This window comes from Bipolaris zeicola (genome assembly GCF_000523435.1).
Source record: "Bipolaris zeicola 26-R-13 unplaced genomic scaffold scaffold_2, whole genome shotgun sequence".
NCBI classification, from domain to species: Eukaryota; Fungi; Ascomycota; class Dothideomycetes; order Pleosporales; family Pleosporaceae; genus Bipolaris; species Bipolaris zeicola.
In genome coordinates, this window is record NW_006912051.1 from 377,432 (window position 1) to 403,753 (window position 26,322).

Sequence of the window (26,322 nt, forward strand, 5' to 3'; positions counted from 1 at the left end):
GCGCCGCTGATACACATGCATATATGCACTGTAGAAGAAACATGACAGGATGATGTTGCTTGCGATGCGAACAAAAAAGCAGTGGGGCGTATATTCCTATCCCTTTTTTTTTGCAAAACATTACAGCCCAATATGGGAGATGTGAACCTTCCTCAGACGCGCGTCCCACTCCGTCAGGAAACCTTCCTCATTCGTACAAAGCCCAAAACAGAACAAAACACGCAGCGACTGGCTATGGAAAACGCAAATCGAGCAGACACAAACACATACTTCCCCCGCTGCATACATGGTATACCTGATAGATACAGAGTCTGATCCGACCCAAGACCGAGAAACATCCAAAATGACCAAGAGGTATACGCGCTCCAGACAAAGACAGAGATGGAAGGAAAAAGTGAAACCAAGTAGACGTAACATAAACAAGGAAGAAGAACGCGCATAAGAGAAAAAGACATGTAAAACTCCCATACATGTCTCAAGGGTGTAAATCTCCCGTAAAAAAATAACATGAATACCATGACAAGTCGTGACCAGAATGCTTTGCTCAGCCGTAGTAACCGTGCTCCCTACAAGAGGTATGCACCGAAACCTTGGAGGAGAATTCCGTATAAGAGGGTGTAGATAATACAATAGAAGTGAAGTAAAGGGGCCGAAAGGGGCTTCTGGGAAGAAGCTGTGAACCGCGAGACGGATTATGAGTGGGATTTCAGATCTTCTGCCCGTGGAGAGTGACTTTCGCGCTTGGTGTCGTTTTCGCCGACAACTTTTCCACAGCCTTTGACGAGGATGTGTCTCTGTACGAATGCGTTAGCAGTCTGTTTACATACACGATAGATAGTACATGGAGAAGAAAAAAAATACCTTGAGCGCATCTTTCCTAGAAAAACTCTTATCACAGTGGTTGCAAGGGAAAGGCTTGACCGCAAGATGTATCCTCTTGTGACGCTTCAGATCGTGATTCCTGTTGAAGCTCTGTGGGCACTGATCACACTTGAATGGACGATCGTTGGCAGTTGGTGGTTGGTGCTGGGGATGTCCCAGGAAGTGTGGCATCTGCGCAGCGTGTCCACTGTTGAAGCCAGACATCATGCCGGGGTGTCCAACAAGCGCAAGGCCTCCGGCAGGGTTCTGAACATTGGAAAAGACAGGCGCCTGTCCTCCTCCATACTGCAAAGATGGCCTTTGCTGGTATTGATAAGGAGAGTGCGCTGGGTTGTTGGATGGGATCGATGGGATCGGGCCCTGCGACACAGCTGGCGACATGCGCTGCATCGAACCACCAGCGCTGATGGGGCTTTGCTGCTGACTCAAGGTTGGCGATGGTCCAGTCGAGTAGGGAAAGTTTGAGTGTTGCGGTGTTCCTGAGTTATGGTAGCTGTAAGTAGGGGTTGGGGGCTGAGGTGGCCTGAACGAGTCCTGGCTGAGAGCGGGCGACTGCTGTGGTCCCGAAGAGGAGACGGGGGTTTGATTACCCATCATCTGCTGATGGTGGTGATGCTGTGTAGAGATGGAAGGCATGCTTGATCCGTTGGACGAAGGCGTAAAAGGTGGAAGTTGCTGGGTCATTTCATATGGTGGCGGATTCAGCCCTTTGCCTAGTGAGTCCTGTCGTCCGAGCTGGCCCTCACCACGCGACGGAGCGAACATACCTCCTCGGGCTTGTCCGTATTGGTTCTGCTGGTGATGCGCAGCCTGATAGCCATACTGCGCAGCGGATGCTTGCGCAGGCGGAGAGTAGATGTACTGGCCGTTGGAATAGGCCATTGTTGTGGAATATTGTGAGCCAGCTGCTGAAACTCCAGTTGAGCTTATCACGTCACTGTGATTAGTGTTTGGTGGAGTCAGGAGGTTGCCAACGCTGGCAATAGTGACTGGAGACTGCTGCGACTGTGAAGCGGTAACAGTGTTGCTGAAAGGATATTTGTGCATCGGTGGCGGTGGCAGCTCAAAACTGCCGAGTTGCTGGGCGTGAGGTCTCCGCGCTGCAAAGCTAGGAGGTGCACCCATTGGGTCAGACCCAGGATGCATGGAAGACGGATGAGCCACGGCAGCAGCCACGTTGGCGGTTGTGTTCCGGGTAGGTCTTGTTGACCTACCTGCTTCGGATGGAGGAGAACTTGGAGGATATTGCAGCGGCGACGCTACAAATGACTGAGTGGTGTAGTGGTCAGGATTAGACCAATACGGACCACGTAAAAGCTGCGAGTCCACAAAGGGTAACAGACAGCTTGAAGTTCAAGGGCGTAGTGGGGAAAGCTGGAGGGGGGCTCAAGTCCAAGGGGAACAAAGAGCTGATGATAGGCAGGGAGTGAAGGAAAAAGGGACTTGTAGAAAGAACCCTCTAAAGTACACAAATGTCCTGTCGGTCTGTAGAACGGCAATGGTGTGCGCCGGTTGCTAGTCTGTCGATGTGTCCGAGGGCTAACGACTGGTCCGAGCAATGGTACCTGCGCTGATTGAGGCAAACGGTAATACCAAGGTACGCACGTCTGGCCGTAAAGAATTTGACCAAGTCTCAGTCGCTGCGACTTGTTAGTGCTGCTCGTCGTCTCAGGTCGAGGAGTGAGGGCGTACAAGAGAGCAAAAGCAGATTCTCGTGGAACTGTGGTTGATGTCTAACACGAAGTGTTCGGTAGGGCCCGATTTCCTGGTTGCGCAGATGTAGTGCTACGCAGGCTGTCACACAGTATCTGTGTATGAGGGTTTTGGGTTCAACGACAGTGGCTCATGTGCTCTGACTGTACTGGTGTTGTAGTCCGACACTGATTGGGGAATGCTCCGGATTGGCTCTGTGTTCTCCGTTGGTACTTGGACCCAAGGCTGTGGATGGAGGCGTGTGATTCCAGATGAGGATGGAGACGACAAGAGGTAGTCACAATCAGCGTACTTTACGGAGGCGTTGCAAAGTGGCTGTGCTGTGCGTTGGGGAGGGGTGGTTTAGTGATGGTTTGGCGGGGAGCAAAGGTGAGCCTCGTCAAGTGTTTGGCAGTGGTGGTGGTGGTAATGGTGGAGTTGGAGGCGTGTGGAGTGGCGATCACTCCTTGTTAAGCTCAAGACCTGGGCGCCCTAGGAAGGAGCGATGGCGGAGAAGGCTGGAATCTGGGTGGACTAAGAAGGCTTTGTTACCGCGAGCGAGTGGAGAGCGCTGGGTCTTTACGTATATGTACGGCAGGCTAGGGTTGTCAGGGTTGGTGGGCTCGCGTGGCTGACTGGCGCGCTGGGGCTTTTGCACTATCAAGGGCTCAACCAGGCGATAGGGACCGTCCAAGCCTTTTGAGGATGATCTGGATCGGGATGGGAGGTGAAGAATCAGCCCAAAAGCCAGCCTCAGGTGAGGGTGCGGGAGCGCTACTCACAGACGCACTTTGTCACAATAAGGCAATGCAAACGAGGCACGGCAGAAGCAATGCGACGAATGAATAATAAACCCACACCGTTCAGACTCAATTTAGAGAGCTAGACGAACATGGGGCCGCACACAGCAATGCATGACCAGGGGGGTGAAAGCACCTACCATAGCCAGACCCTGTCGGCAGACCATCTGTCGGAGTAAGTCCTGCTGGCTTGCGGGACGGCTTGGACCAGCAAAGTGGGCGAGCTCATGGCTTGCGCCGGACCGCAGAGCGAATGGACGTTCGCTGTCAGCACGTTCACTAATATTGATGATGCTGCTGGATGATGGTCACTAATGATGGGCAGCGCATATTGCCGGGGGGGAGGCGGATGGGCGTGAGGGGGGATTGTTTGATGCTGGCACAAGACGACGGGCGGGTGGCGCGAGTGGACAGATTTGGGTGGACATGCGGCTCTCCTGACCCAGGCTTGCGGCACGACAAGAGACAGACACACGGCGGAGTGCTTTTGTCTGCCCCCTCCCCCCAGTACCAAGGGTCAGGAGCACCCCCAGAGCGAGTGTAATGTGCGTCGGGACTGGCGCCAAGGGGACCTAGGAGAGCCTGATGGCGCACGGACACGGTCTGGCCCAAGGAGCGCCCGGAGGGGTGGTCAGAGAGACAAAGCCAAAACTCTACAACAACCCTTCCCCCCTTTGCTCAAGCCCACCGTTTGTGAAGGGCCAATGGCCGTTAGCTAGCAGTGCTACCAGACTTGGCCAGAGCGATCGTCGTGATGTGCAGATGGGGGGCATGGGAGCGCTAGGCGAGTGGACAGGAGTGCTTCAGTGCGTAGAGTAGTAGTAGTAGTAGCAGCAGCAGACGTCGGCCATCCATGACGCGCTGCACAATCACATTTCCCAGGGCTCAGCGTCAACTCCGGTGGCTATGGGTGTGCCCGCGTGTGTGTGTGCGTGTCTGGCGAGCGAGCGAGAAACAAAGTGCAGCTGGAGGATAGACATCCCTGCGGGTGGTCCAGTTCGGCGACCAGAGCTGCGGCCGTGCTTTTACCGCTTTCTCATGTTAGCTGACGAGATGGCGCTGTGGAAAACGGGCCCAGCGCTAGGCGAGAAGGAGCATGACGGCCAGCTGCACATGATTGCAGTGGTGGGCTGCCGAAGACGCTTGAGCATGTGTGTTTCGAGGTAAGATGGGGGGTGGGTGTATGGATGCCAAGCAGCCGATCGACGCGATACCCGTTCCCTGTAGGCTATAGGGTAGGGATAGTAGGAAAAGACATGAATTGCGGAGCCATTGCATGAGGGTCGGAGCGTCATTGCGGAAGGCTGGTGATGGCGTCGAGAGCGAAGCCATTGGGCGGAGCAGCAAAGTGGGTGACGGTCTAAAATTAGGCGAAGTGGTATATTGCTTAGGGCACGTGTGCGTCTGCAAAGGGCAAGGTGGAATAAGCAGCGGCCTGGGTCCCTGCCCGCCTCAATCTCGTCCCTCACCACTCGCAGCCCAGTGCCGTCGTACATTCTTCCTAGACGGGCGCCTTTCCACGTGGAGGTGCATTGGCTATACGTTTCCGGCCCATTGTTTTTGCGCGCGTCTGCTGCCGTCGCCTGGGGGGCCTGTGATGGGATTGGTGCCGGTCCAGCCAACAGCGCGCGACAGACTGCGCAGGCACACACACACACACACACACATAGCTGCTGTCACTGCTGGCCTTGTACCCACCTGCAATACTGTTGGTGGTGGTGGTGGTGGTGGTAATAGCAGCGGTAATGGTGGTGGTGGTAGAAGCATGCATATACATGTCACTTTGTCCTTGTGCTGTGCAGTCACGTCAAATCAAGGCTGGGTGCAGTGGGTGCCGCCCGCCTTGCCAAAGGGCCTTTCCCGGCGGCCTGGTTTGACCAGCTGGCGGAACAAGAGAAGAACAAGGAACCGGGGACGACTCCGCGGTCGATCCGACTCTGGGTTCGTCTGGATAATGGCAGGCCCCGTGCTGGCGCTGGAAGGCTGATGCCACAGACCATTGTTTTGGGGCAGCCGCTGCGACGACTAGCTCAGGCGTGCTGCAGGGCCAAGCGCACACAGATGGCGTAGCCGCGGGCCTTGTCCGGCTCCTCGTACGCTGTCGGGTTGCCGTGTGGGCATCGTCACAACGTGGTCAAGCCCTGCCACTGTCCAAGTACGTATAGTACTTACTATACATACATACGATTATGTACGTACACAGTTGCCCGTGTATAAATGAACAAACACACGTACTTACTATATCCCACCACCCACCCCCGCCCATGTCTGTCTCTGCCTATGCTGGGGATGCCGGATATCGACAGGGGCGGTGCAGCCGAGTGTTGCAAAAAAGGTAAAAAAGAAAACAACACATGTCCAGGGCTGCGCAGCGCATCGCATCGCACGCAAGACGGCATGCTCCCTTTCATCTCTCAGCGTGTTTTGTCACTGTGATGGGGATGCGAGGTTGGGTCTAATCCTGGAGCTACCCAGCCAATCACATACGCGGATAAGCGAAACCGGAGAAGGTTTCCTGATTCGCTTGATCGGCTGTACCAACACACACACACACCCTCACCCTCTCCCACCTGCAACGCTCTTGATGGCTGGACGGGGGCCTGGAGCCTTTGAGCGCGCCGGCAACCTTTCAACGCATCGTCTCGCTTGGCTGCTCCAACGCGCTTGTGCTTGTTTGCACCTGCTGCAGAGCAAGTACAGTTACGAGTGCGAGTACAGTAGAGTGTGTACTATCGACGCAGCTGCACGCTCTCGCACTCGCTCCAGCCAGGCAGCCAGGCAGCCAGTGCCCCCTCCCTCCCCCTACGCCCTGGACAAATCCGAACCCCACTACTACACATCGTCATGTCATCATCCGCCCGCCTGTCACCAGCCTTGCCCGCCCCATCTAAATGACTGCTCGCTCGACTGTTTTCAAGGCCACCAGCTAGTACAGTAGGCATTTTGCTTTCACACGGCGCCGCCAGCTCGTCACATCGCTCACCCCTCCCTCGCTCCATCCACCATGCTTCCCGACGTGACGGCCTCCCCCTCCCCCCTAATCGGCCACCCGTCAAGCCAGATCAACGGCTTCCCCCGCCGAGCTGGCTACGCTAAAGGTCCCGCCCGTTCTACCCTACCGATCTCTCTGCACAAGCGTCTCAGGCGTTCGGGGTGCCCGTGGCCCCACATCTCTCTAGCCCTTGATAACACGCGGGTTGCAAGACCCAACTCAGTGTCTGGCTCTAGCGTAACCAGCTGGCCCCCCTTCCCCGTCACCGCCAAGTCCACCCATCCCAGGTCCGGAGTCTTGTTCCTCTAGCCGAAGACGCCTGCCTGTGCCCATGACGCCCACGACGCCCACGACGCCCTAACCGCCCCCCTGGATCTCCGTTGACGCACTGCCTGAATTGCCAGAAGCAAAACCGCTCTCGCTCTCGCGTCGCATCCAGTCCGTATCCGAAGGCTGCGGCGGCCACGTTGTGAGCCGCACCTCCTCTCCCACCGCCCGCAAGCCCACCCGCCTCAGCACAGTCATGGCAGCCAACGCGCTGGGCTTCACCAGTGCGCTTCTTTTCAAGCCGTCTGCAGCCTCCTCAAAGAACGACTCCAGGGCCTCGTTGCTTATACACAGCCTGTCGTCACCATTACCATTCTCACTGCGAACGCGCGTGTGTATACATTATGTGTCTTGTTGCTTGTTGTGTTCACGGCCGCGGCCTCGTCACGGGTCACACCGGCCAAGGGAGTATATTGCACCAGTCAGACTGGCCGGCGTGTTGACAATTACCTGCTTGCGTGACTGAGTCGCTGTGAAATGACGTCCTGTACCCCCCACGTTACTAAAGTTTCCAGCTCTGGACTCAATAGCTTCGTCTCCTGCGTGATGCAGCCGAAAGAAAACAACCCAAGGTTTGGGCCTCAAGATTTCCGCTACCAACTCGCGACTAGGGCTAGGGCTCGGGTTCGCCTCGCCTCCCCCTGCTCTACCCAACTTGACCTGTGTCAAACTACGTTTAGGCCAGCTCCCACCAACCTGCATACTTGTTTTGTCGCTTCTAACCGCTCTGGAACGCTTCCAACACGGCCATGATATGATTACTAGTCTTGGTCAGCCCGCTCACGAGCGCTAGTTTCAATCCCTTCTCTATCCTGGACCGAGTGGCAGCATGCTTCCACTGCCGCGCAGCTCGTCCGGCTCAGCCTGGCCTCTCTCTCCCTTCCCCCCCCCATTGCCGGCAAAAACTCGCCGCACGCGTGCTGATTTCCCCGAGCAAAAGCTGCGTACGTGCCCATTACGTTCATGTTGGAGTCACGGCCATGCCGTGAATACATACAAGCCCAAGCTTTGTATGTGCCGGCATCGCATCCGGTCTGCTAAGACTGTACCTGCATCAAAGGCATACCCTCAACCATACGTCTGTGTGGCGGACGCCATCATCTCAACTCCGCACCCAGGATCTCGCTGATCTTTGCCAGCCACCTTGTTCTTTGCCTGAACCAGGACGCACCACTTATTATGCCCGCTAAGCTAAACGCCCGCAAAAGCCTTCCCGTCTGGCAAGTGCGCCACTGATCGATGATGTACACAGGGTACACCGTTGTACGATATTTTGCTGTCGTCGGAGGATAATCCGCTTTGGTCACCAGTTGACTGCCGTTGCCGAGTCTTTTGCCCACTTCCGGACGGTCCAGCCAGAAGACGGCCATTTCTGACTCGCCCATGCAAGTTTTGTTCCATCATGGGTCGAAAGAACACCTGATGAGTTGCATCTAGATGAGGTGCCCAGGTGCGCAGTCGACCGGGCGCTGACACAATATCTGTCAACAAAATAACATGCACAGGTGAAACGCTATTCGCCCAAACATGTAGTAGTCGCTTGGCTGTCGGTCATCGAGGCGACAGCCAAATCCTTCTCGGCTGTTCGTGCATCCATATTGGTGGACAAGCGCGCAGTCTGCAAAATCTCCGCCAATGGTCTGGGTCCGGCATTCCCAAGGCCGACCAGCTCTCCACACGCTATCGGGTGGCCTGGACCAATCATGAGCAGCCAGTATCGCTCTCTTGGTTTCATCCATCCATTCTCGTAAAAACGTGCATACCCTGACGCTATGCTCTCAGTACTATCTCTCGACGATGCTCATCTGCTCGTACTCTACGCACGCGCGCACCCCCCAACGCCATCGCACTGGAGAGTAATTGGACTACGCTTAGGGCGAGGCGACATAATATCAATCCGACCTGGCCTGATGCTACAACTCACTCTGCATATGCAAGAAGGGCCCAACTCATCCAATCAGCGACAACAATTTTTGCTTTTTCCATTTCTGTCACCGTTTTTGCAATCTTCCCACGCTTCCTCAACAAGTCATGTCTCAGTCTGCCGGATGAAAATCTGCTCGGCTGCCTCGTGAGAATGCATACATGTCGCTGAGTGTAACATTGTTAGAGTTGGTTGCTTATGTGTGTGGCAGCTGCAAGGAAATCACCGTGCTGTGATGATTACATATCTACACAAGCAATGGTATTCCTTGCGAGATCGCCAATCCCCGTGTACCAGTATCCAAGCACGGCTGCCTGTGATTACTGCGGCTTACACTTGACGTGCAGCAAGGTTAGCCCCAAGCACGATGGCTACAACCAGAGCACGCCGTCTGACCTCCAACCACGCCTTGGCGCTCGTTGGTCCCGGTTATTCGGGGGCCATTTTGGCCCTGCTTTCGCTTGGTATGCTTGTTTGTGAGAGTGGCTGGCTTTCGTTGCTGCAACTCACTCATTGTCGGGCGTCAGGTAGAGAAGGATTGCCAAGAAACACGACACACAATCACCAAGTGGGCTTGCGGCGGCGGTGGTGGGTGCGTTGAGCGCACTACTGTGTAGATGGCGCTTCGGAAGGTGACTTTGTCCAATGCAAGCTGTCCTGCTTCATCCCCATTCGAACAAGGCGCTTTTTTCATTCTTTGAGTCTTTGGCGATGGCGAATACCAATGACTACGGCGTCCCATAATTGGAACATGCAACAAAGTTGGCCTTTTCCGGCGGTATCCCGTATAGAGAGGTGAGCTGATGGGCTGTGCTGCCTGGCGACTAAGTACAGATGAAACTTTCCGCACGCAGTTTTGTCACCCAACAGGCTATGACAAACTTTGATGCTGATGAGGGGCCAGACCGATAAGAGCTCTTTTCGGGTCTCCTCCATGCCGCAAGAGGGAGAAAGAGTCCCTTTTCGGCTTCATAGTAAAGTCAGAAGAATAGCTGCTCCGCTTGAACATAAGATACCGGTCTCGATAACCTTGTCCTGTCTCTAAACCAATACATGTGTTGAGTGTGCATGTACACTCAGCTTACATCCCCAGTGTTTCGGATTTGGAGAAGCAGAGATGCCAACTCGGTACTTCCTCGATTTGCTTATACGATGATCCAACGACAGTAGAGTCCGGAGCAACTGATTAAGCAAGGGTTTTTTTTCTTCCTTACTTTTGCTTTGATACCCACAGTTTGTCTCACTTTGCTAAGAATATGCATATCTGTATTGATCATCTGCGCTTGCGTCTTTGGATAGAAGAAGAAGCAGGATGGGGCGTAAGTGCCCAGCTTGAATGGATGCAGGCTTACCTGAGCGGAGTCGACAATGTTACAGTCACGCTTGACTTACTGTAACAGAATTTAACGTTACAGGGCCCAGTCTCACATCGATCTGTACGTTGAACACGTGTCCAGCTTGTCTGGCCATGCTGAAGAGTTGCAGTGTTATGAGCAACTTGTTCATCGAGTTCCTCCCTCCAGATCGGATCGCCACTTGCTCCGATAAGAAGACGAGAACGCATTTGAAATCGAGCATCACCTAGCCTGAGGCGGGATACCGAGTTACCGCTCTGTCATCGACCATCCGAATCGCAGCGTGATCAGGTTTCATGGCGAGACCGAACTAGTTGCGTCAGGCTGAACCTGTGTGGCATGCTATGCAATCCATCGTGACACACATACATGCACGAAGGCCTTACAGGGGGTGGATTTTGTTGTCGCTTGTAGACCGGTGCTGACCATTAGGCCCCCTCCCCACTCCGAGTTAACGCTTGCCCTTGCATCGCGGTTACGTACTTGCCGAATCAAGTCTTCAATGCGAAGAAAAGTAGACAGACACATCACATTAGCTGTAAGCGCTGATAGTGATTGCTGTGTATTACTTTGGTGTTTGGATGGCCGGTGAGTGTGCTGACTGACTTTCAGACTCAACCCTTTTTTTGCCTTATTTAGTTGTCTGTCATGACAGATGGGTCTGATGTAGTATGAGAGCGTAATACTGAGTGAATTTCTACTTGAATAGATTTTATTGCGGTTTTCAGTCCATTTCTCGGGTAAGTTATTGTAAGAGGATAGGCTGGTAGGCTCATAGCTACACTTGCTGGGCTTGTAACGTCACATTCCATCCCACCCTATAATTCTCTGTGTTTGTAAAATCACAGTCTATCAATTGATTGGGCATTCCACAGTTCAGAAGATACGGCTGTCTTGGAGCCGTACAACGTTGACAGACCCCATACGGATTCCCCTCCCTCCTCTCCACCGGTAGACAAGTAGCCTGCTTCACTCCAAGCCTTGAGCCGGCCATTTCAAAATCCCATATACGTCACATCAAGCTAGACTCACAAATTAAGCAAGAAACTGCAGCCTACAGGGCCTCATAACAAGCCCCCAAGCCCCAGGCCAGCCAAAAAAAAAGAAGGGCGCCGCCGCACTGTCCAAATGACGTTACCATGCCCCCCCCTTACCATCTCAAAGAAAAAAACGCCCACATCCCGCGTACAGGCAGGTATACGCAGAACAGTACAAGAAGCAAGTGCCAAAAACTACCCAAAGAAGGAAAAACAATTCAATCACTGCACCTCGTATCGGCCTTTTGGATCTTCACTGCATCTCCTCAATGGCCTATTAATCCTGAATGAACAAAAAACCAAAACAAGTGGGGGGTGCGGCAGGGGTTCTATATCCCTCTTTCTCTCTATTCCTTCTTTTTTTTCACTTCCAAGCTGATGTATACGGGATCCATGGGCAAAGCAAAGGAAAGAAAAAGCGGGGTGGGGTGGGGGGTTTGGATACACGGAATCTTCTGGATGAGATGGTAACGTGTGATTGCCGATATGGTGAAAGAAGGAAAAAAAATCTGAGCGAATTTCTGGAAAGATTGCCATGGTTTCGCGTGCTACTAGGTGTAGGGGAAGATTGGTTCTACTCTACCGGTTTTGGTTTGGGTGGAAGGAGGGTGTATGTGTGTGTGTGTGTGCTCCCCGCGAAAAGGCGAGAAAGGGAAGGGGGGAACGGTACGGGTAAGCTCCGGGCTTCTATCTCGCTTCATCTTTTCTTTTTTGTATTCGCCTCTGAGTGGGAGGGAGGGGAATGGTTGGAGCGGGTATGTGGGATATCGTCTTTTGCTTCTTTCTGTAGTGATTCTTTGCTTGTTCTGAGAAAGTTTGCTTTTTACCTTCCGAAACGTTGCGTCGCACACACGCACGCATTGTCCTTGATCCCTCTCGCTCCTGCTCCTCCCCCCTTTCTAGCGCAAAAAGGAAAGAAGCAAGTAAGACGTGCATGCACGCTGCACGCTGCGCATGGGAAAAGGAAAGAGGAAGGTGGACGGGGGAGAGGGGATGGAGGGAAAAGAAACGGTGGCCGTTTGCTTTTGGCTTCGGCTATCGTACGTACCCTTCCCGTACCTTCTTCAGGTTCCGTCATGAACATCTAATTTGGTTTTTTTTTCTCGGGCTGCTTGCTTCCTGCAATTGTGGTACGGGCTTTTTGCTTTCCGTCACCCTGAATCCTATACAGGGTCCAGGTATACGGCCGTTGCTTTTGAGTGAACCTGGTCTTTTATTTTGCTCGCTTGTTTTCTTTCTTCTTCTTTTCATGTAGTCTTGATTCTTTTTTTCAATCAATCGCTCATCGCCCCCCTTGCCCTGCATTCTCTTGATCAGTAAATCTTGGATTGGAGTGATGTCGGCATTAACGATATGCATCATGAGCACGTCATGCCGGTGCAGTTGCAGTGCAGGAGCGTCGAGTTTTGCTTTTCTTGGGCTGGCTTTTTCATCCGCGGGGTTCGCTTTCGCGATGGTGGTCTATTTGCCGGTAACAGGTTTTACACCTGGAGTACCCTTGTGCGTGCCGTTTGATGGGCAACATGCTGATTTGATGACGGATTTTCTTCCGGTAGAGCAAGTCACGACTTGGCTGATCCAGAATTTGTTTCCAGTACAAAGTAAGGAAGGAGATGCATGGATTCGGAATCCGATTGATTAGTATGTATGAACATGGCACCCCGCTCTGGAGCTTGTGCTGTTTTGAATATTTGTGTTTACTTTTGGCGTCTGGAGTGAGGCTGGGGCGATGGACATCGATGTCGAGGAATTATCAATACATTGTTATTATTTCGATAAGAGGCCTTGAGGCAGAAGAAGGCCTTGCAGATGTGGCGAACGCAAATATAGACAAGGTCAATGCATTGTATGGGACTTTTGAAGCTCAGACTCAGTCTCATACAGAGTATGTGGTTGCTTTCGCAAGGATTTGAAATGTTGAACTGCGATCTTGGTGACATGTCTCAATCACGCTACCATGATCGATTTCAGTTGACGATCGAGTTCAGTCGTGAGGTGGTGATACATGTTAAGTTGAGCATCTTTCAGTATGCGTTGCAAAATTGAACATGAGGTCTTCTAGGCTGCTTCTTTTCAAATCTTATTACTGGCGAGACAGGTGATCTCGCACAGAGATCTTATCATATTTCTACCACACGACAGAATGATGATGGTATAGGAACATTTAAGCTGCTTAGCAAGATGTATATTAAAACCCGTTAAAAAGAGTATATGGATATTTGCACATAATGGCAACGTATTGCACTCTGTAAGAACAACGACGAGATGTTTCTAGTGAGACTTAAGCCATTGCAATTGAACTGGCTGCTGTTAAACCATACACTCAATATATGTGATAATTCATCTGCTCTTGAGTCTCTTAGAATTTTCTTAGCTTAAACGGCTGAAGTAATAAGTGATGTAAAGCAACACATGTAGTTAGGTGATCTCAGATACAAGCCAAGAGGGTTATGGTCACTTCTTTAGAATCAACAGGTAGCGTAGAAAGAGACGCTTTTGTATGTTGGTAGAAATTTCTCAACGTCTTGTCCTTGGGTAATGCCCTTCACTGACCAATGTGGTTTGTTTTTCACTAATTTTCTTCACTCGTCTTTCACAATATCAACACGAAAGACGTACGGATTTTCCCGTTTCTTATCCGAGGATAGTATCTCCTTCGCCGACTTTCGAAACTTCGTTATGAATCTCTCTTCCAAATTTACTACCTTCGACAGAGAACAATCTCAAAATGCCCAATGAAACCCTAACTCCAACAGCCCTCGTCTCCGCTCCCACAAACAGTCAAGCAACCCTCACACCAACCCACCCACCCAGCCCAAGTCCCCGGATACCACCACCCGCTCCAGAATAGCGTCTCCGACCTAAGACACGAATCGGAGTTCATGGCTCTCACATTACACAAGCCCAGCAGCCCCATTCAAGCCCTCTTCTCCGCCGTACAACAGCGACTCCCAGCTCCACTAGCGCGTATACCATGCAACCAATCGCACCTCAAAGAAATGTGCGCCTTTGGCGTTTTTTTCTGCGAGTCGCAGACAGTAGGTCTGGTGACACGGGATCGGTATGTAAGACTGAGGGTGGAAATCGGTGGGAATTGAGGCAATGAGTTGGATTTTGTGGGCTGATGTTCGTAACTGGAAACGGTGGAACTTGCCGAATTCCTTTTCCGTCTTTTCTTGCCTCTTGCATTTTGGAGGCGCGGTGTCGTACGAGCTGTTTTTTGGAATGTGGATGGGAAAATGTGGTTCTACAAGATATAGGAGGTGGTCGGACGAGATTGGGGGACTGACGCAGTGAAGAGGTAAGTTTGTGTAAGTATGATGATTGGGGATAAATGCTGGGGTAGGAAATTGGGCTTTTCTGGGATCAGGACAGTGATTGTTGTGGGGACTTCTGGCTGTCGCGGCAGTGAATTAATTGAAATGTCCATAGTGGGTATATGTCTTTGAAGATTTTCAATCTCTATATTATGTCTCGTATTATCTTGTTCTCGATGAATCACTTTTTGAAATTTCTATTTAAAGCTGCTTCCCACTATGGTCATGCGTGTTGTAATGGGTGAGAGATTCGAAAGTTGACACGTAGTGACCTGTAACTGCAGAAATTATTCTTGCACGAAACCTCGTTAGAGTCCACTATATAGTGTGAATCGTAACGTGATTTCAGGCGATACTTAATTTTAGATTGTACTTTGTATGAACAAACGAGATTATCTTTTGTCTGTTTAGAGTCGTCTAGCTTTCGAATAATTTCTCGAGTAAGATGTTCTTATGCAGAAGCTGGCTAGATCATGACCCTGGTGGATTCTTAATGACAGCATCATAACCTGCTACTCTCATGATTCTCCATACATCCTCGATTGCTTTCTGGCGGCCTCGGAGACATTTGCTCGCCGGATTCCGGAGACGGAGACTTTTTGCAACCAAGGCTACCACCCCTCTTTACTAATCACTCGCAGTCTTGAGCATAGCTTCCTTCTAAAACGGCGATTTCCGTTCCGTCTATGCCCTCGTGCCTATATTGAAGGCAATATATGTAGTATGCGCTTCACTTGAGGAGAGATTTACTGGCTATACTCTCAACTACTCTCTGAACCCCACCTTTGCACCACCACCAGCCATCGTCATGACCGACTCACAAAGCACCAAACCGTCTCTCCCCAAGTTTGATCCGGAAAACTGTCAAACCTACGCGGCAAGTTGCCACTGCGGTATTGTACAGTACTCGGTCCTTCTCTCCCCACCATTACCCCAGTGGAAGGTCGTATCGTGCAACTGCAGCATCTGCACTCGCAACGGCTACTTGCTAGTGTATCCCGAGAGGTCGCAGCTACACATAAAGAGCGGTGAAGATATGCTAAGGGACTATTCTTTTGGAATGAAAAGAAATTTGCACAAGTTTTGTGCAAACTGTGGGAGCGCAGTTTGGTTTGATCCGAGAATGTGGCGATTTGGAGAGACTGGACCCGATTTGCTGGGTATGAATGTATGCCGTATGCTTGTTTAGTTGGTGATAGAATGTAGCTAACAGACTGTGTAGGTTCGTATGTTCCACGATGTTGACATAGGGGCATTGGACATTACACTGGTGGATGATAAACAACGACCAGGAAAGCTAGAAAAGGAGCAATCGTGATAATCTATATTAGTGTGGTTCGATATGTATAGGGAATGATAACGTTTAATGCTTATTGACCGTATATACTTGCAATGGCTGTTTCCAAAACAATGCATCCAAATGTGTAGTATGGCGGAATAATGCCGCTCGCAAGTCGAGCACCTGGTGTGCCAAGCCACTAAAGTTGAGCCTCGGTGAACTAATCCCTGTCACCAACTCAAGGTTCCGTCCCATCTATCACTGACTGCGATATATGCAGTTGAGAATACAAAATGTCTCGAGCGCGCTTTCTCCTCAATCGCACTCCTTTCACAGCGCCTTGCAGAGCTTCGCGCCAATTCATCCGCCACCCCCGCAATGCCCAAGTCCTCGAGCTTCCCCTCCAATCCCGCATCCGCTGGTCCTACCTGTGGTACGCCAGCATCCTCGCTCTAGGAATAACAACTGGTTTGGGTGCCCGTCAATTCGCTGCGCCCCTCGGTCTTCCTGAGCCCGGATCGCCAGATGATGACCTAATCCTTAATTCCCTCAGCCGCGACGTCGACGCTCTGGAGATTGTACAATCACTCCGATCGCAATCATACAACCTACACACCGATACTGCCCTCCGGTCAGGACCAGGATTGACATCTGCACCTGCTTCAGGAAGTCGGAAGATATCAGCTTACAAAGGATGGCTAGAGCTGGATTTAGATTTTGGTAGGGAAAATGACGGGAAGAAAGGCGTCTTGGGTGCTATGGGTGGGGCAAGGGGATTAGGAGTGCAGAGGGCATTTTGGAATGCCGAGACCAGAGAGATGGTAGCGGTAGTATGGATTGGAGGAGGACTGACTGGCTGGCCGGGCGTCGCGCATGGAGGGGCTATAGCGACTATCTTTGAGGAGATTTTTGCCAGGATGGCGAAGGGTCCTGATGGACTTATTGGTATGTACATTGATGCAATCATACCCCATTTCACACCCAGGTTTCCCACTGACAAGAACACCCAGAACCTGCCCATCGCCCCGACTCCCTTTCCTTGACCTACGCGAAACCTACGTACAGCCTCGATTTCTACGTCATACGCGCTGCTTTCTCCAAACCTGATCTGCCACAGTCTGAACCACCGCCTGAGCCGGAGTCTGAACCTACAAAGAGCTGGTTGGGATGGCTATCACCAAAGAAGGATCTCACAAAGAAGCCACAGGCTTCCCATCAGGAGATTATTGCGACCCTTGAGAATATCAAGGGGGAGTTGTGTGTAAAAGCCAAAGGCACTTTTGGCAAATGACGATTAAATTGATAAAAAGTATGACGGAAATTTTGGTAGCGCAGTAGCGCAGAGTCGGTGATCGGATGCGCACAATGAGATACCCAAGAGCGAAGAGCGAGTTTTGAAATGCACCTACTCCTGTCTCAACAACATTCGTTTAATTTTGTGTCAAGCCATGAATCAATCGTGAGCTTTATTGCGCACATAACATGAAAACCCTTCTAAGTTCTTCTCTGAGTATATGCTCTTCTTAGGGGTCTATGGGGTTGCCGGAGTTTGCCAATGCTAAACAAACATTGTACAGTGAGTAGGCTGGAAAGAACTTGGAAGACGCCCCTAAACAATGATGAAATGCTCCTGCTTTCATAGACTTATTGCAGACAGAACAACCTATATTGAGGCCTGATGCCATCCCAACGATGGTACCTTCACTCCGCATTGAGTTTGCTCACTTTTCTCCTACGCCGGCCCATAAACATGCCAAAGAACTAAGACTTTTCCAGACGCAACTATAAAACTGCAGCAAACAAACAAGCATGTATACAAGAAACTACCCAGCTTTCATAAAGCTTTCGCCCACAGTTTACAGTTTACACACTCCGCAATCTCAATACACCACCACCTATGCCAGCATGCGCATACAACAGAACACCACCTTTCTGCTACCAATCTACCTACTACTCCCGCTATTTAGCGACTTCACCATTGCCAAACCGATAGAATATGTCCGCGCAACAATCAACGGCATCCGCAGCCTCGTCCGAGACGACCGCCAGCCATCCCTCTACACAACCGACTACACAGACTGCCTCAGCAACAGCGCCATAAACATCACTCGCTTCGACGCAGCGTACTACAAAGACAGCATGACGATCATGTTCCATCTACGCGGCGAGACGACACTACAAGACCACGTCATGCTCAACATTGCCGTCTTCGCATACGGCGAGCCTCGTTTCTCACTCACCTTCAACCCGTGTGACGCGAATATCTGGAGGTAAAACCACCCCCCCTTGTTTCCCTATCACGATAACACTACTAATAAGCAATGGAAAGCGCGTGTCCCGTTCGACCGGGAACTCCCATCGAAGCCGCGGGTATAATACCGATTAGCCCGGCCGATGTAGCAGGGATCCCGGAGGTGGCACTGGGTATTCCGGACTTCGAGGGCCAGGTTGTTATCCGGGTGTTTGCGAATAAGACGGAAAGCGAGGTTGGGTTGTTTGCAGCGGGGATTACGAATGGGTGGATGTTTCGACGGCAGTACTGCGTTGGGACTGTTGTAGCTGTTTTCACGCTTGTAGCGATTGCGGCGTCGTTTGCCACTGCTGCGTGTGGCGATGATGTATTCGGTATGCGGAGTCATTATGCGCATTCCATGTCGGTTTCTGTTGTGTTTTCCGTGTGGCAGTATGTTTTCTACAGCGGGGCGCTTGAGATGGATTGGCCGAGTGTTCTGGTGGCTTTTTGGAGCAATTATGCTTGAGTGGGGGGAATGATATACTATGAGCCGATGCAGAGTATGATTGATGGGTTTGTTGGTGTGAAAGAGGGGGATGGGGTACGGAATCATGTTGCTGGTGCAGCTCAAAGCGATCCGTATATTGGAGGAGTCGATATTCATCGGATATATGGACGAGATACTCTACCTACCGAGCTCGGTTTCCAGAACACTGTCAACAAGCGTTACCTAACCGATATTAACGGCGGATTCAAGTACTCCGGAAAGCAAGTCAAGCCTGAATTACCACTTCCGGGCGACTACTCTGGGTTTGCAGGCACACTTGCGACGCAGCGAATTCCAGTCCGCAATGCCTTTCTGACCGAGCTCCTCTGGCTTCTGTTCCTATCCGCATGCGCCATTATCTCAATTCTCTCTCTGAAAGCAATCGTCGAGACATCGGTCGGTCTCCGCATTATACGCCAGAATCGCCTCAGGTACTTTCGCTGTCACTATCTTGCCTACATTGTTGTAACAATACTGCGCACCATCTTCATCAGCTTTTTCACGATAAGTTTCCTCTGCATATACCAGTTTTCTTTGCCAGCGTCACCGGGAACCGTCGCTGTCACCTGCATAGTCTTTGTAACTATGGTGCTTGGACTCGGTAGCGTTGCTGCGTACGCTTGCTTCTCCAGGTTGCGTCTCAGAGGATATGTTTTCGAGCGAGACCAGATCAACGAACCAAAGCATCAAACAACTAAGGTGATACCGTGGTGCAGCATCTCGATTCCGTGGTGGAGGATACATGCCACGACGGACTTGCCATCGATTCATTCCGATGAAGCGTATACAGCAAGGTTTGGATGGCTTGTATCTCGCTATCGAAAAAGTCGATGGTGGTTCTTTGTCATCTAGCTCTTCTACGAGTTCTTCCGAGCTGGGTTTCTCGCTGGGGCTTCCAGGCAGCCTACTGTGCAGGTCTTTGGTCTACTGGCAATCGAGACCATTGCGTTCGTTACTTTTATTCTCCTCCGGCCGTTTGAAGGACAATGTCTAAATGTAGTAGCGATATATCTCCTCGGCTTCAGCAAGGTTACTACAACCACACTTTCTACAGCCTTTGATCCGCGCTTCAGTATCGCCCGCATTCCCGCGACAGTGATTGGGATCGTCATCATTGTTATCCAGGGCCTTTTGACTATTGCAGTCATGATACTCATCTTCATTGGCGCTGTTTCGAGCTACATGTCGATGTCACGAGACCGTACAGAAATGAAGCCAAAGAGTTGGACTGCAACCCGCAAGAAATATTTTGAGCACATGGCTCTTGCAGAGCAAGATGTTCCGCGATCGAGAAAGCGCCCAGACCCAGAGGATATCATAACCGGTGTCGCGAGAACCCCATACTTTGAAGTAAAGCAAGTAAAGCGTGTGGCCAAGATCGAAGACGAAGACACCGAATTCATGGAGGAGATCTCCCAGATCCCTTACCCATCCCCTCCAGTACTATCTTCAGATCGCACTTTAGTCTCAGATTCGCCGAGATCTCTGCTACAGCGCAGCAGAACAGGCAGCTTCCAATCACAAGCCTCATACTCGAGCTTACTACCACGAGCAGCCCGCTTACAGCGTGCAAACTGGAGTGGGCACGACCTCAATGACGCAACAGGAAGTAGACGCCACAGAGCCGTGAGAGATACTAGTCTTGTTCCTCGACCAAGGCATGTAGAGAAGCTCGAGGGAAAGCCAAGTCCCTGTGGGGCTTCGATCAAGCGATCGGATACTCCCGCGCTCCTGTTGTATTGGTATGCAGACGGGGGTGAAATGGAGCATGTGGAGCATGTGGCGCTGGTTAGATTGAAGACGATCTCTAGAACAAAGTTTGAGACGAAGACTAGAGATTGAATAGTGGGGAGATGTACACTCCCGCTCTCTCCCGGGGACACCATCTTGTCGGGAAGCGCGTTAATGGAAACAGTATGGTCATACTACAGCAGCGATATACGGAATATGCGAACGCGTTTTCTCACAACGGCTTTTGATCATTCTGAAGTAGGAACAGTGTCAAGGTGGATGACAAGGCTGGCAGCGAAGCCTTGTTTGCTATAGCCCTGGACACTATAGCTCCAGAGCATTGGTATCTCAACCCAGTGTCAGGAACATGAGAGTTTCTGTATTATCGGCTGGGAGTGTATATGGCGATGAAAGGACAATGGAAGACTTCCTGTTCTTCAACAAGACGTCATTAGTCACGGGTCTATGACATTACAACGGGTATCGTGTCCGGACTGTATTTAGGAGGCTGGCCATGGCATGTTTATGACATATGCGTAATGAGTGTAGCACAACAAACAAGAGCACAAGAGGTCAAGACGGCTATGCGATAGTGCTGGCATGGCTGGGAATATGTGATGTCGTCGGGACAAGGCCTCGGCTCCAGACCCACCTGTGGTGCACAAGTCCATGAGCGGTGTCGAGCTTGCCAACGGGCGTCACCAGCCACATCAATCCACCCAGCACCAGCGCTAACACACCCATAGCGCGCCAACATGGCCAAAACGGGTTGTCTAGTGGATTGTTGTTGCAGAGCAGCTGACCAGGACCGACCGTAATTTCCACAAGCTCGAGGCGGGAAAGCTAGGGCGACCCTGGGGATTTGGGGAATTAAAATGACGATAGCAGACTTTAGCCAAAACAACCTGTTATCGTTTGGAGTGCAGTCTGAAAGAAACTCACTTCCGCTTACGGGACAATGACAACATGCGCATCACTCCCCTTGCCAAAGAAAAGATCGAACGCGATCGAGACATGGGAAACGCGAAAATGCGGTGGGGCCCTTCTCATGCCCATGTCCCTTTGAAGCTAAAAAGTCAGACCTTGTTCCCGATAACCGCCCCGTGCATTTTCTTTGCTCGGATCTGTGGCGTCACTCGCTGGGTTGAACAAGCGAAGACCCATGGGTTCGAGAGCGGGAGCCACAGCTTCTACGTCACCCTGACTTGTTGTATCGTCTTCTGGAGGATATTGGCAGCCCAGCCGGTATAACGTTGCCGGATAAGAAAAAAGTAGAAGGGCTAGACGCGGAGATTGTGATTGCACTAAGGCTTGAGATGAGTGGGTGTGTTGAATGGTAGGCTGATTTGGCCAAACGATTCAATATGGGCGTAGCGAGAGTAAATGTCGGGCTACCTGCTTTGGGCACAGCGTGTGTGATGGCAGGGTGGTTGATGGGGTGGTGTTAGCGATCGCTTCCGTTTCAGGGACCAAGAGTGACGTCGATGCTCTGTTTAAGGTTGCGGCGGTAGATCCACCTTCACGCGTGCAAGGCAGGGGACAATCCCATGTCTTGCGTCACGCCTTGTCCATATGCAAAACCTGCCTTTCCCACTGACGTTTTTGCGCGTCCTTGTGCGTGTGTTGGTTCGCAGGCCCCAGAGCCAGAAACGGGTCCAGAGTCAGCTGGCAGGCCCATGATGGGCTTTGACGGAAAATTTGACTAGCGGGCGATATGCCATGCACCCCAAAGGGGAATGGGAGGGGCGGGCTGCGGCTGCTGCAGGCTGGGTTGCGGTGTAGTAGGTGTGGTGTATGTACGTACTATCGAGAAATGAGATGCGGAAAGCGAACAGCGAGCATCAGCAAGCACCCAGGCACGGACGCTTGTGACGTAGCGTTTGTGCAACCGCCTATGCTGGCTTCACACAATCACAATATAAGCTCCCTTCACCACCTTTGTTTGTTGCTTCTTCTCCATCCTATACCACACACACCACTCACATATACCTATACAACAAATCTTCTTCTCTCCCAACCCATCCCGCCAACAAAAACAACAAACATCACTTAGCCGTCTTCCAATAAGAACACCGCAATCATGGGTGCCGTAGTATCCTGCATCAAGTCAATCGTACGTCTACTTCTGCTCTCACATACACCCTCAAGCTCTCTAAACTAACATTCCACTCTAGTTCCGCACCATCGGAAACTGCATCATGGCCATTGTCAACGCCATCGCTGCTGGTCTTAAGGCGATCATCAACGCCATCGTCTCGCTCTTCGGCATCATCATCAGCTGCCTGACTTGCGGCCGTGGCGGCGGCGGACGTAGGAGGACAACGCACACGAGTAGAGTCTAGTCCTGCGTCCCAGTACCTCTCTTCCGCTTGACTGACGCGGATACCGTTCTACCCCGTCAGCATGGCGCTTGAGAAGATACGGGTACTACTACTGAGGCTGCACCCTGAGCGCGCAACAACCACCGTGACGGCTGGGACTCGAACGGTCGGTGCGTGTCATGGGCGTGGCCAAGGACTACTTTTCCCTTTGTTGTTTTTCGCTGTATTGAGAGAGCGGTTATACCCTTTGGAGTGGAAGATGATGGACGATGTGGTAATGATCATGGCATGGAAGCGAGCGAACGACCTCTTTTTTTCTGATCGTCTGTATTAACTTTTTTATTGTATGGTCTAGCTCGACAAGATGGATGCAAAGGGGGAGTGGCAAGTCGAGAACGTGGCTTTCTTTCTTTTCTTGATAGCTCCACCTGCGCATAGATTGATACCCCCAGCTTTGTACGAATGGACCTTACTTTAATCACGTTACGAGTTCACTCAATTTGCTCATCTTTGTGAAGTCATGATACTTGCGGTTCCTAGTCTCCACACTATGAATCTCTAGTCTACAAAGTCTCCCAACTACGCCGTCGCCTCAATCTTAGCCCTAACTACTAACTCACTAAACTAACCCAAACTAAACTTTCACGACAAGCCACCAAAAAAAATGAAACAGCCACATACTTTCCCCCAATAAACCCAATCAACAAAAAAAAGCCCCATCAACTACCCAACAAATGACAAACAAGGGAGATCACACCACTAAACTTCACAGATATAAGAAAAGAAGAAAAAAAAGCACACTTGAGAGGTTGAAGAAAAAAAAGGGTGGGTATCAGGAAGAAGATTTACCAGAATATTCAGACAACATAGAGAAAAAAAACTAAAAAAAACTAAACTTGTACACATCACAAAACCCTCTTATATATCCCTGTATGACCCATCCATTGGTTTCCTGCCTACGCCCCCATACTGCTGCTGCTGTGACTGCTGCTGAGTCTCAGCTCCGGGGGTAAAAGCTCGGTACGAAGGCTGCGGCGGTGCTTGTTGTTGTGGTGGTGCTACTGTGTCCGCAGCCGGAGTGTAGGATCTCTGGCCTGGGTACGCTGATACCGGCGAGGTTGTTTGGGCGGGGCGGCCGGGGGTGAGGGATGGTGGGGGGCCCGAGGATTGTGGTGGTGGTGGTGAGGGTAGGGGTTGCACGGGTGGTGGTGCTGGGTCGTAGGTGTGGTACGAGGGGGCTATGCTTGCGTTGTAGTTGTATGCGTTGGAGGCGGGTGCCTGGGATGAGTAGTTGTGCGTGGGCTCATCGGGGTAGTCTCGTTGGTCGTAAGTGTCTTGGTGGTTGTTGTAGGGCGCTGACTGGTTGTATGACTGCGGTTGGTTGTAAGATGATTGTGGTTGATTGTATGACTGCTGGGGTTGGTTGTAGGACGTTGGCAGTTCCTGGTACGGTGCGTGTATATCACTCTGTTGGCTCTGCTGGTCGTGGGAACCGTATGCTTGGGATGGTCCTGGTGAACGTCGACCATATGGCTGTTGCTGTTGCTGCTGGCCGTACCCTGCACCGGCTCCATACACTGGAGATCGACCCTGTCCAGGCGAGCCCTGGCGATATCCACCTTGCTGGCCATATGGCTGACCATACTGTCCCTGGTTGTTGTTGTAAGATGGGGCATCGCTCACAAACGAGTTGTTTTGTTGATATCCATAATCTGGCGAAACTGGGGACCTGCCCGGGCCAGGAGATCGTCTTGCTCCAGGTACTGCTGCTGCTGCCACGCCTCCCATGGATCCGCTTGTCACACTACCATTGCGATCTAGCCTGTCCAACTCCATGTCTCCCTTCTTTTGCGGCACTGGCTGTTCCTCTACCTCTACGTGCACATCCCGACCTTCCTTCCACGTCGGCATAGCTGGAAGGGAGTCTTCGTTTGCTGCAGGCTTGGATGAATCGAATGTGGCATATTGCGGTCTTTCTTGTTGCGGGGCAGGTGTAAAGGTGGGCATGGGGTTGGACTGGTATTGCTGCTGGTTTGCAAGTCGCGGGTTGAAGACTGGTGGAGGTGGCGCGGCAGCATGCGCCTGCGCATAAGGGTTCGCTTGAGGAGGCGGTGGGCCATACGATTGAGGAGGATATGGACGTCCAGAGTCACTCTTGATGCGCTGATGCGAGCTTCCTCGGCGACCGCCGCCACAGCAAGAAGCGCAGCATCTAAAGCAACAGCAGGCGCACTCAGCGCCGCAACATATGCATCGCGCAATGCAAGTAATCACTGAGAAGAGGATGAGACCACCAATGATGATTCCGACAATAACTGGCCATCTGTTGTATGTGAGCAAAGGGAAATCGGGCAAGGAGAGCCGCTTCTACGCACTTGCAGTAGGATTTGGCCATGCAGTTGTCCCATGACGAAAAGGTGTTCCTCGCGTCGTCCAGGGGGTTCTGGCGCGCCAACAGCGAGGTCCCGAGTAACGACGGCATCGCGATGGCAGGGGGCGTAACAGCAAAGTCACAGTTTACGCGGAGACGGAGGCGTCAGGAAGACGTGTTCCGACCAGCGGGTATAACGTGAAAGTTGAATTGCGATACGACGTTGATGATGAGACTAGGCTTATGACGATCGACGGCAGACAACGGGCCTCACATGGCTCCCGGGTAGATGGCAATCGGGAAGGGGGTCAAGCATGGGAGAGCCTGAGAAGAGGGAGGAAGAATTGTGTGTACTGTGAAGGCTGGTGTCCCTGAATGAAGGCCCGCTTAAGCCGAAACGTCGCAAAGGCTCGGTAGGGGCGGCGGCAGGTCAAGCACCCTTGCGACGCGTTTCGGTGGCTGAGCTGCCGCTTATAGAGTTTGGGCGCGCTATGGGCCACTCGTTCTCCGCGCCATTTTCCTGCCGACTGTCAAAAGAACGGCGTATAGCTATAGTGTCCAAGTAAAAATGCACAAGGATTGAGCTTGGCCTCCATGGTGCACACACACACACACACACACCTTGGGGGGTTGCTGTCGCCAACAATGTGACCAAGAGGTGGCGAGTCTTGGTGGGGAAGGCAAAGGAGCATGATCAACCTCCACACACCCACGGCACCAGCCTCGCCACCATCTGGCAAAGCAAATGGCGTCAAACGTCCAGAAGTCTTCCAGGTTCAAGCGTATTAATAGAAGATGGTATGCGATCCGACAGGCCGGGAATACTACGCATTTCTATTCTTCTTATGTAACGAACAGGTGTGTATGCATGCAATGCTGATTGGTTTTATGGTGAAACTTGGACATCTTTCGAATACACAGGGTACAGAATATGTACATGCTTCTTCTAGCTAGGTCGGTAGCAGAGTGCATGTGACTTGTCTCAAGTCTTTTGCATCATAGGCGATGGCTAGTCTAGTATACAGCAACCATGCAATGGCTAGATCAGAATCAGGTTACTTTTAGCGCGTACCGTCCATATTGCACCAGAAACCTGACCCAATACACACTTGACTAAGACTTGCGTCTCACAGAAAATGGACATAGGTATCTGGCTTCCAAGATCTGTGAATAGTACAGTGGGTCATTGTAATTGCAGGTATGCTGTGTAGGCTGATTCACAACTCTCAACGTAGCAAGTGGGTACATGAGCATCCCCCATACACCGATAGCCTCAACAGATTAGAAGACATCAAGAGGCCCAGCCTCGTCTCAAAATCGAGTCTCAGAATAGCCCAGCCAGCGGCAACACCCGATGCCGATATGACACGGAGGAAACACGAAATGCTCCTACTCGCCCCACGTGCCTAGTTCTTCCGAACTAGGCCCTACCCAGCTCAACGTCAACCACCAGCTCAACGTCAATTTCATCAACCCACACGATTTGTATAGTAAATTGACCGCGTAAACACGTA

General features: G+C 51.5%; 8 protein-coding genes across 8 annotated transcripts; 6 read left to right on the forward strand and 2 right to left on the reverse strand.

Annotated features, from left to right (window-relative positions):
- Positions 1-692: 692 nt before the first annotated feature.
- Positions 693-2,028, reverse strand: COCCADRAFT_32084 (uncharacterized protein; the record flags this gene model as incomplete). The annotated part of the gene is made up of 2 exons (XM_007708542.1): positions 693-794; positions 862-2,028. 2 exons carry the CDS (start codon positions 2,026-2,028, stop codon positions 693-695), a joined length of 1,269 nt encoding a protein of 422 aa, XP_007706732.1.
- A 2,622-nt stretch (positions 2,029-4,650) lies between these two features.
- On the forward strand, positions 4,651-5,361 carry COCCADRAFT_32095 (uncharacterized protein; the record flags this gene model as incomplete). Its single annotated transcript, XM_007708545.1, has 2 exons — positions 4,651-4,864; positions 5,045-5,361. The coding sequence occupies 2 exons, from the start codon at positions 4,651-4,653 to the stop codon at positions 5,359-5,361; spliced, it is 531 nt and encodes a 176-aa protein (XP_007706735.1).
- Positions 5,362-8,875: 3,514 nt separating this feature from the next.
- On the forward strand, positions 8,876-9,807 carry COCCADRAFT_457 (uncharacterized protein; the record flags this gene model as incomplete). The annotated part of the gene is made up of 2 exons (XM_007708472.1): positions 8,876-9,081; positions 9,711-9,807. The coding sequence occupies 2 exons, from the start codon at positions 8,876-8,878 to the stop codon at positions 9,805-9,807; spliced, it is 303 nt and encodes a 100-aa protein (XP_007706662.1).
- A 5,327-nt stretch (positions 9,808-15,134) lies between these two features.
- COCCADRAFT_81707 (uncharacterized protein) lies at positions 15,135-15,644 on the forward strand (the record flags this gene model as incomplete). Its single annotated transcript, XM_007708621.1, has 2 exons — positions 15,135-15,494; positions 15,549-15,644. 2 exons carry the CDS (start codon positions 15,135-15,137, stop codon positions 15,642-15,644), a joined length of 456 nt encoding a protein of 151 aa, XP_007706811.1.
- Positions 15,645-15,898: 254 nt separating this feature from the next.
- Positions 15,899-16,896, forward strand: COCCADRAFT_32087 (uncharacterized protein; the record flags this gene model as incomplete). The annotated part of the gene is made up of 2 exons (XM_007708543.1): positions 15,899-16,550; positions 16,616-16,896. The coding sequence occupies 2 exons, from the start codon at positions 15,899-15,901 to the stop codon at positions 16,894-16,896; spliced, it is 933 nt and encodes a 310-aa protein (XP_007706733.1).
- Positions 16,897-17,510: 614 nt separating this feature from the next.
- Positions 17,511-20,227, forward strand: COCCADRAFT_460 (uncharacterized protein; the record flags this gene model as incomplete). Its single annotated transcript, XM_007708473.1, has 4 exons — positions 17,511-17,875; positions 17,935-18,337; positions 18,398-19,084; positions 19,238-20,227. The coding sequence occupies 4 exons, from the start codon at positions 17,511-17,513 to the stop codon at positions 20,225-20,227; spliced, it is 2,445 nt and encodes an 814-aa protein (XP_007706663.1).
- Positions 20,228-22,196: 1,969 nt separating this feature from the next.
- On the forward strand, positions 22,197-22,458 carry COCCADRAFT_32089 (uncharacterized protein; the record flags this gene model as incomplete). Its single annotated transcript, XM_007708544.1, has 2 exons — positions 22,197-22,229; positions 22,291-22,458. 2 exons carry the CDS (start codon positions 22,197-22,199, stop codon positions 22,456-22,458), a joined length of 201 nt encoding a protein of 66 aa, XP_007706734.1.
- Positions 22,459-23,355: 897 nt separating this feature from the next.
- COCCADRAFT_21776 (uncharacterized protein) lies at positions 23,356-24,919 on the reverse strand (the record flags this gene model as incomplete). The annotated part of the gene is made up of 2 exons (XM_007708497.1): positions 23,356-24,760; positions 24,813-24,919. 2 exons carry the CDS (start codon positions 24,917-24,919, stop codon positions 23,356-23,358), a joined length of 1,512 nt encoding a protein of 503 aa, XP_007706687.1.
- Between the last annotated feature and the right edge of the window lie 1,403 nt (positions 24,920-26,322).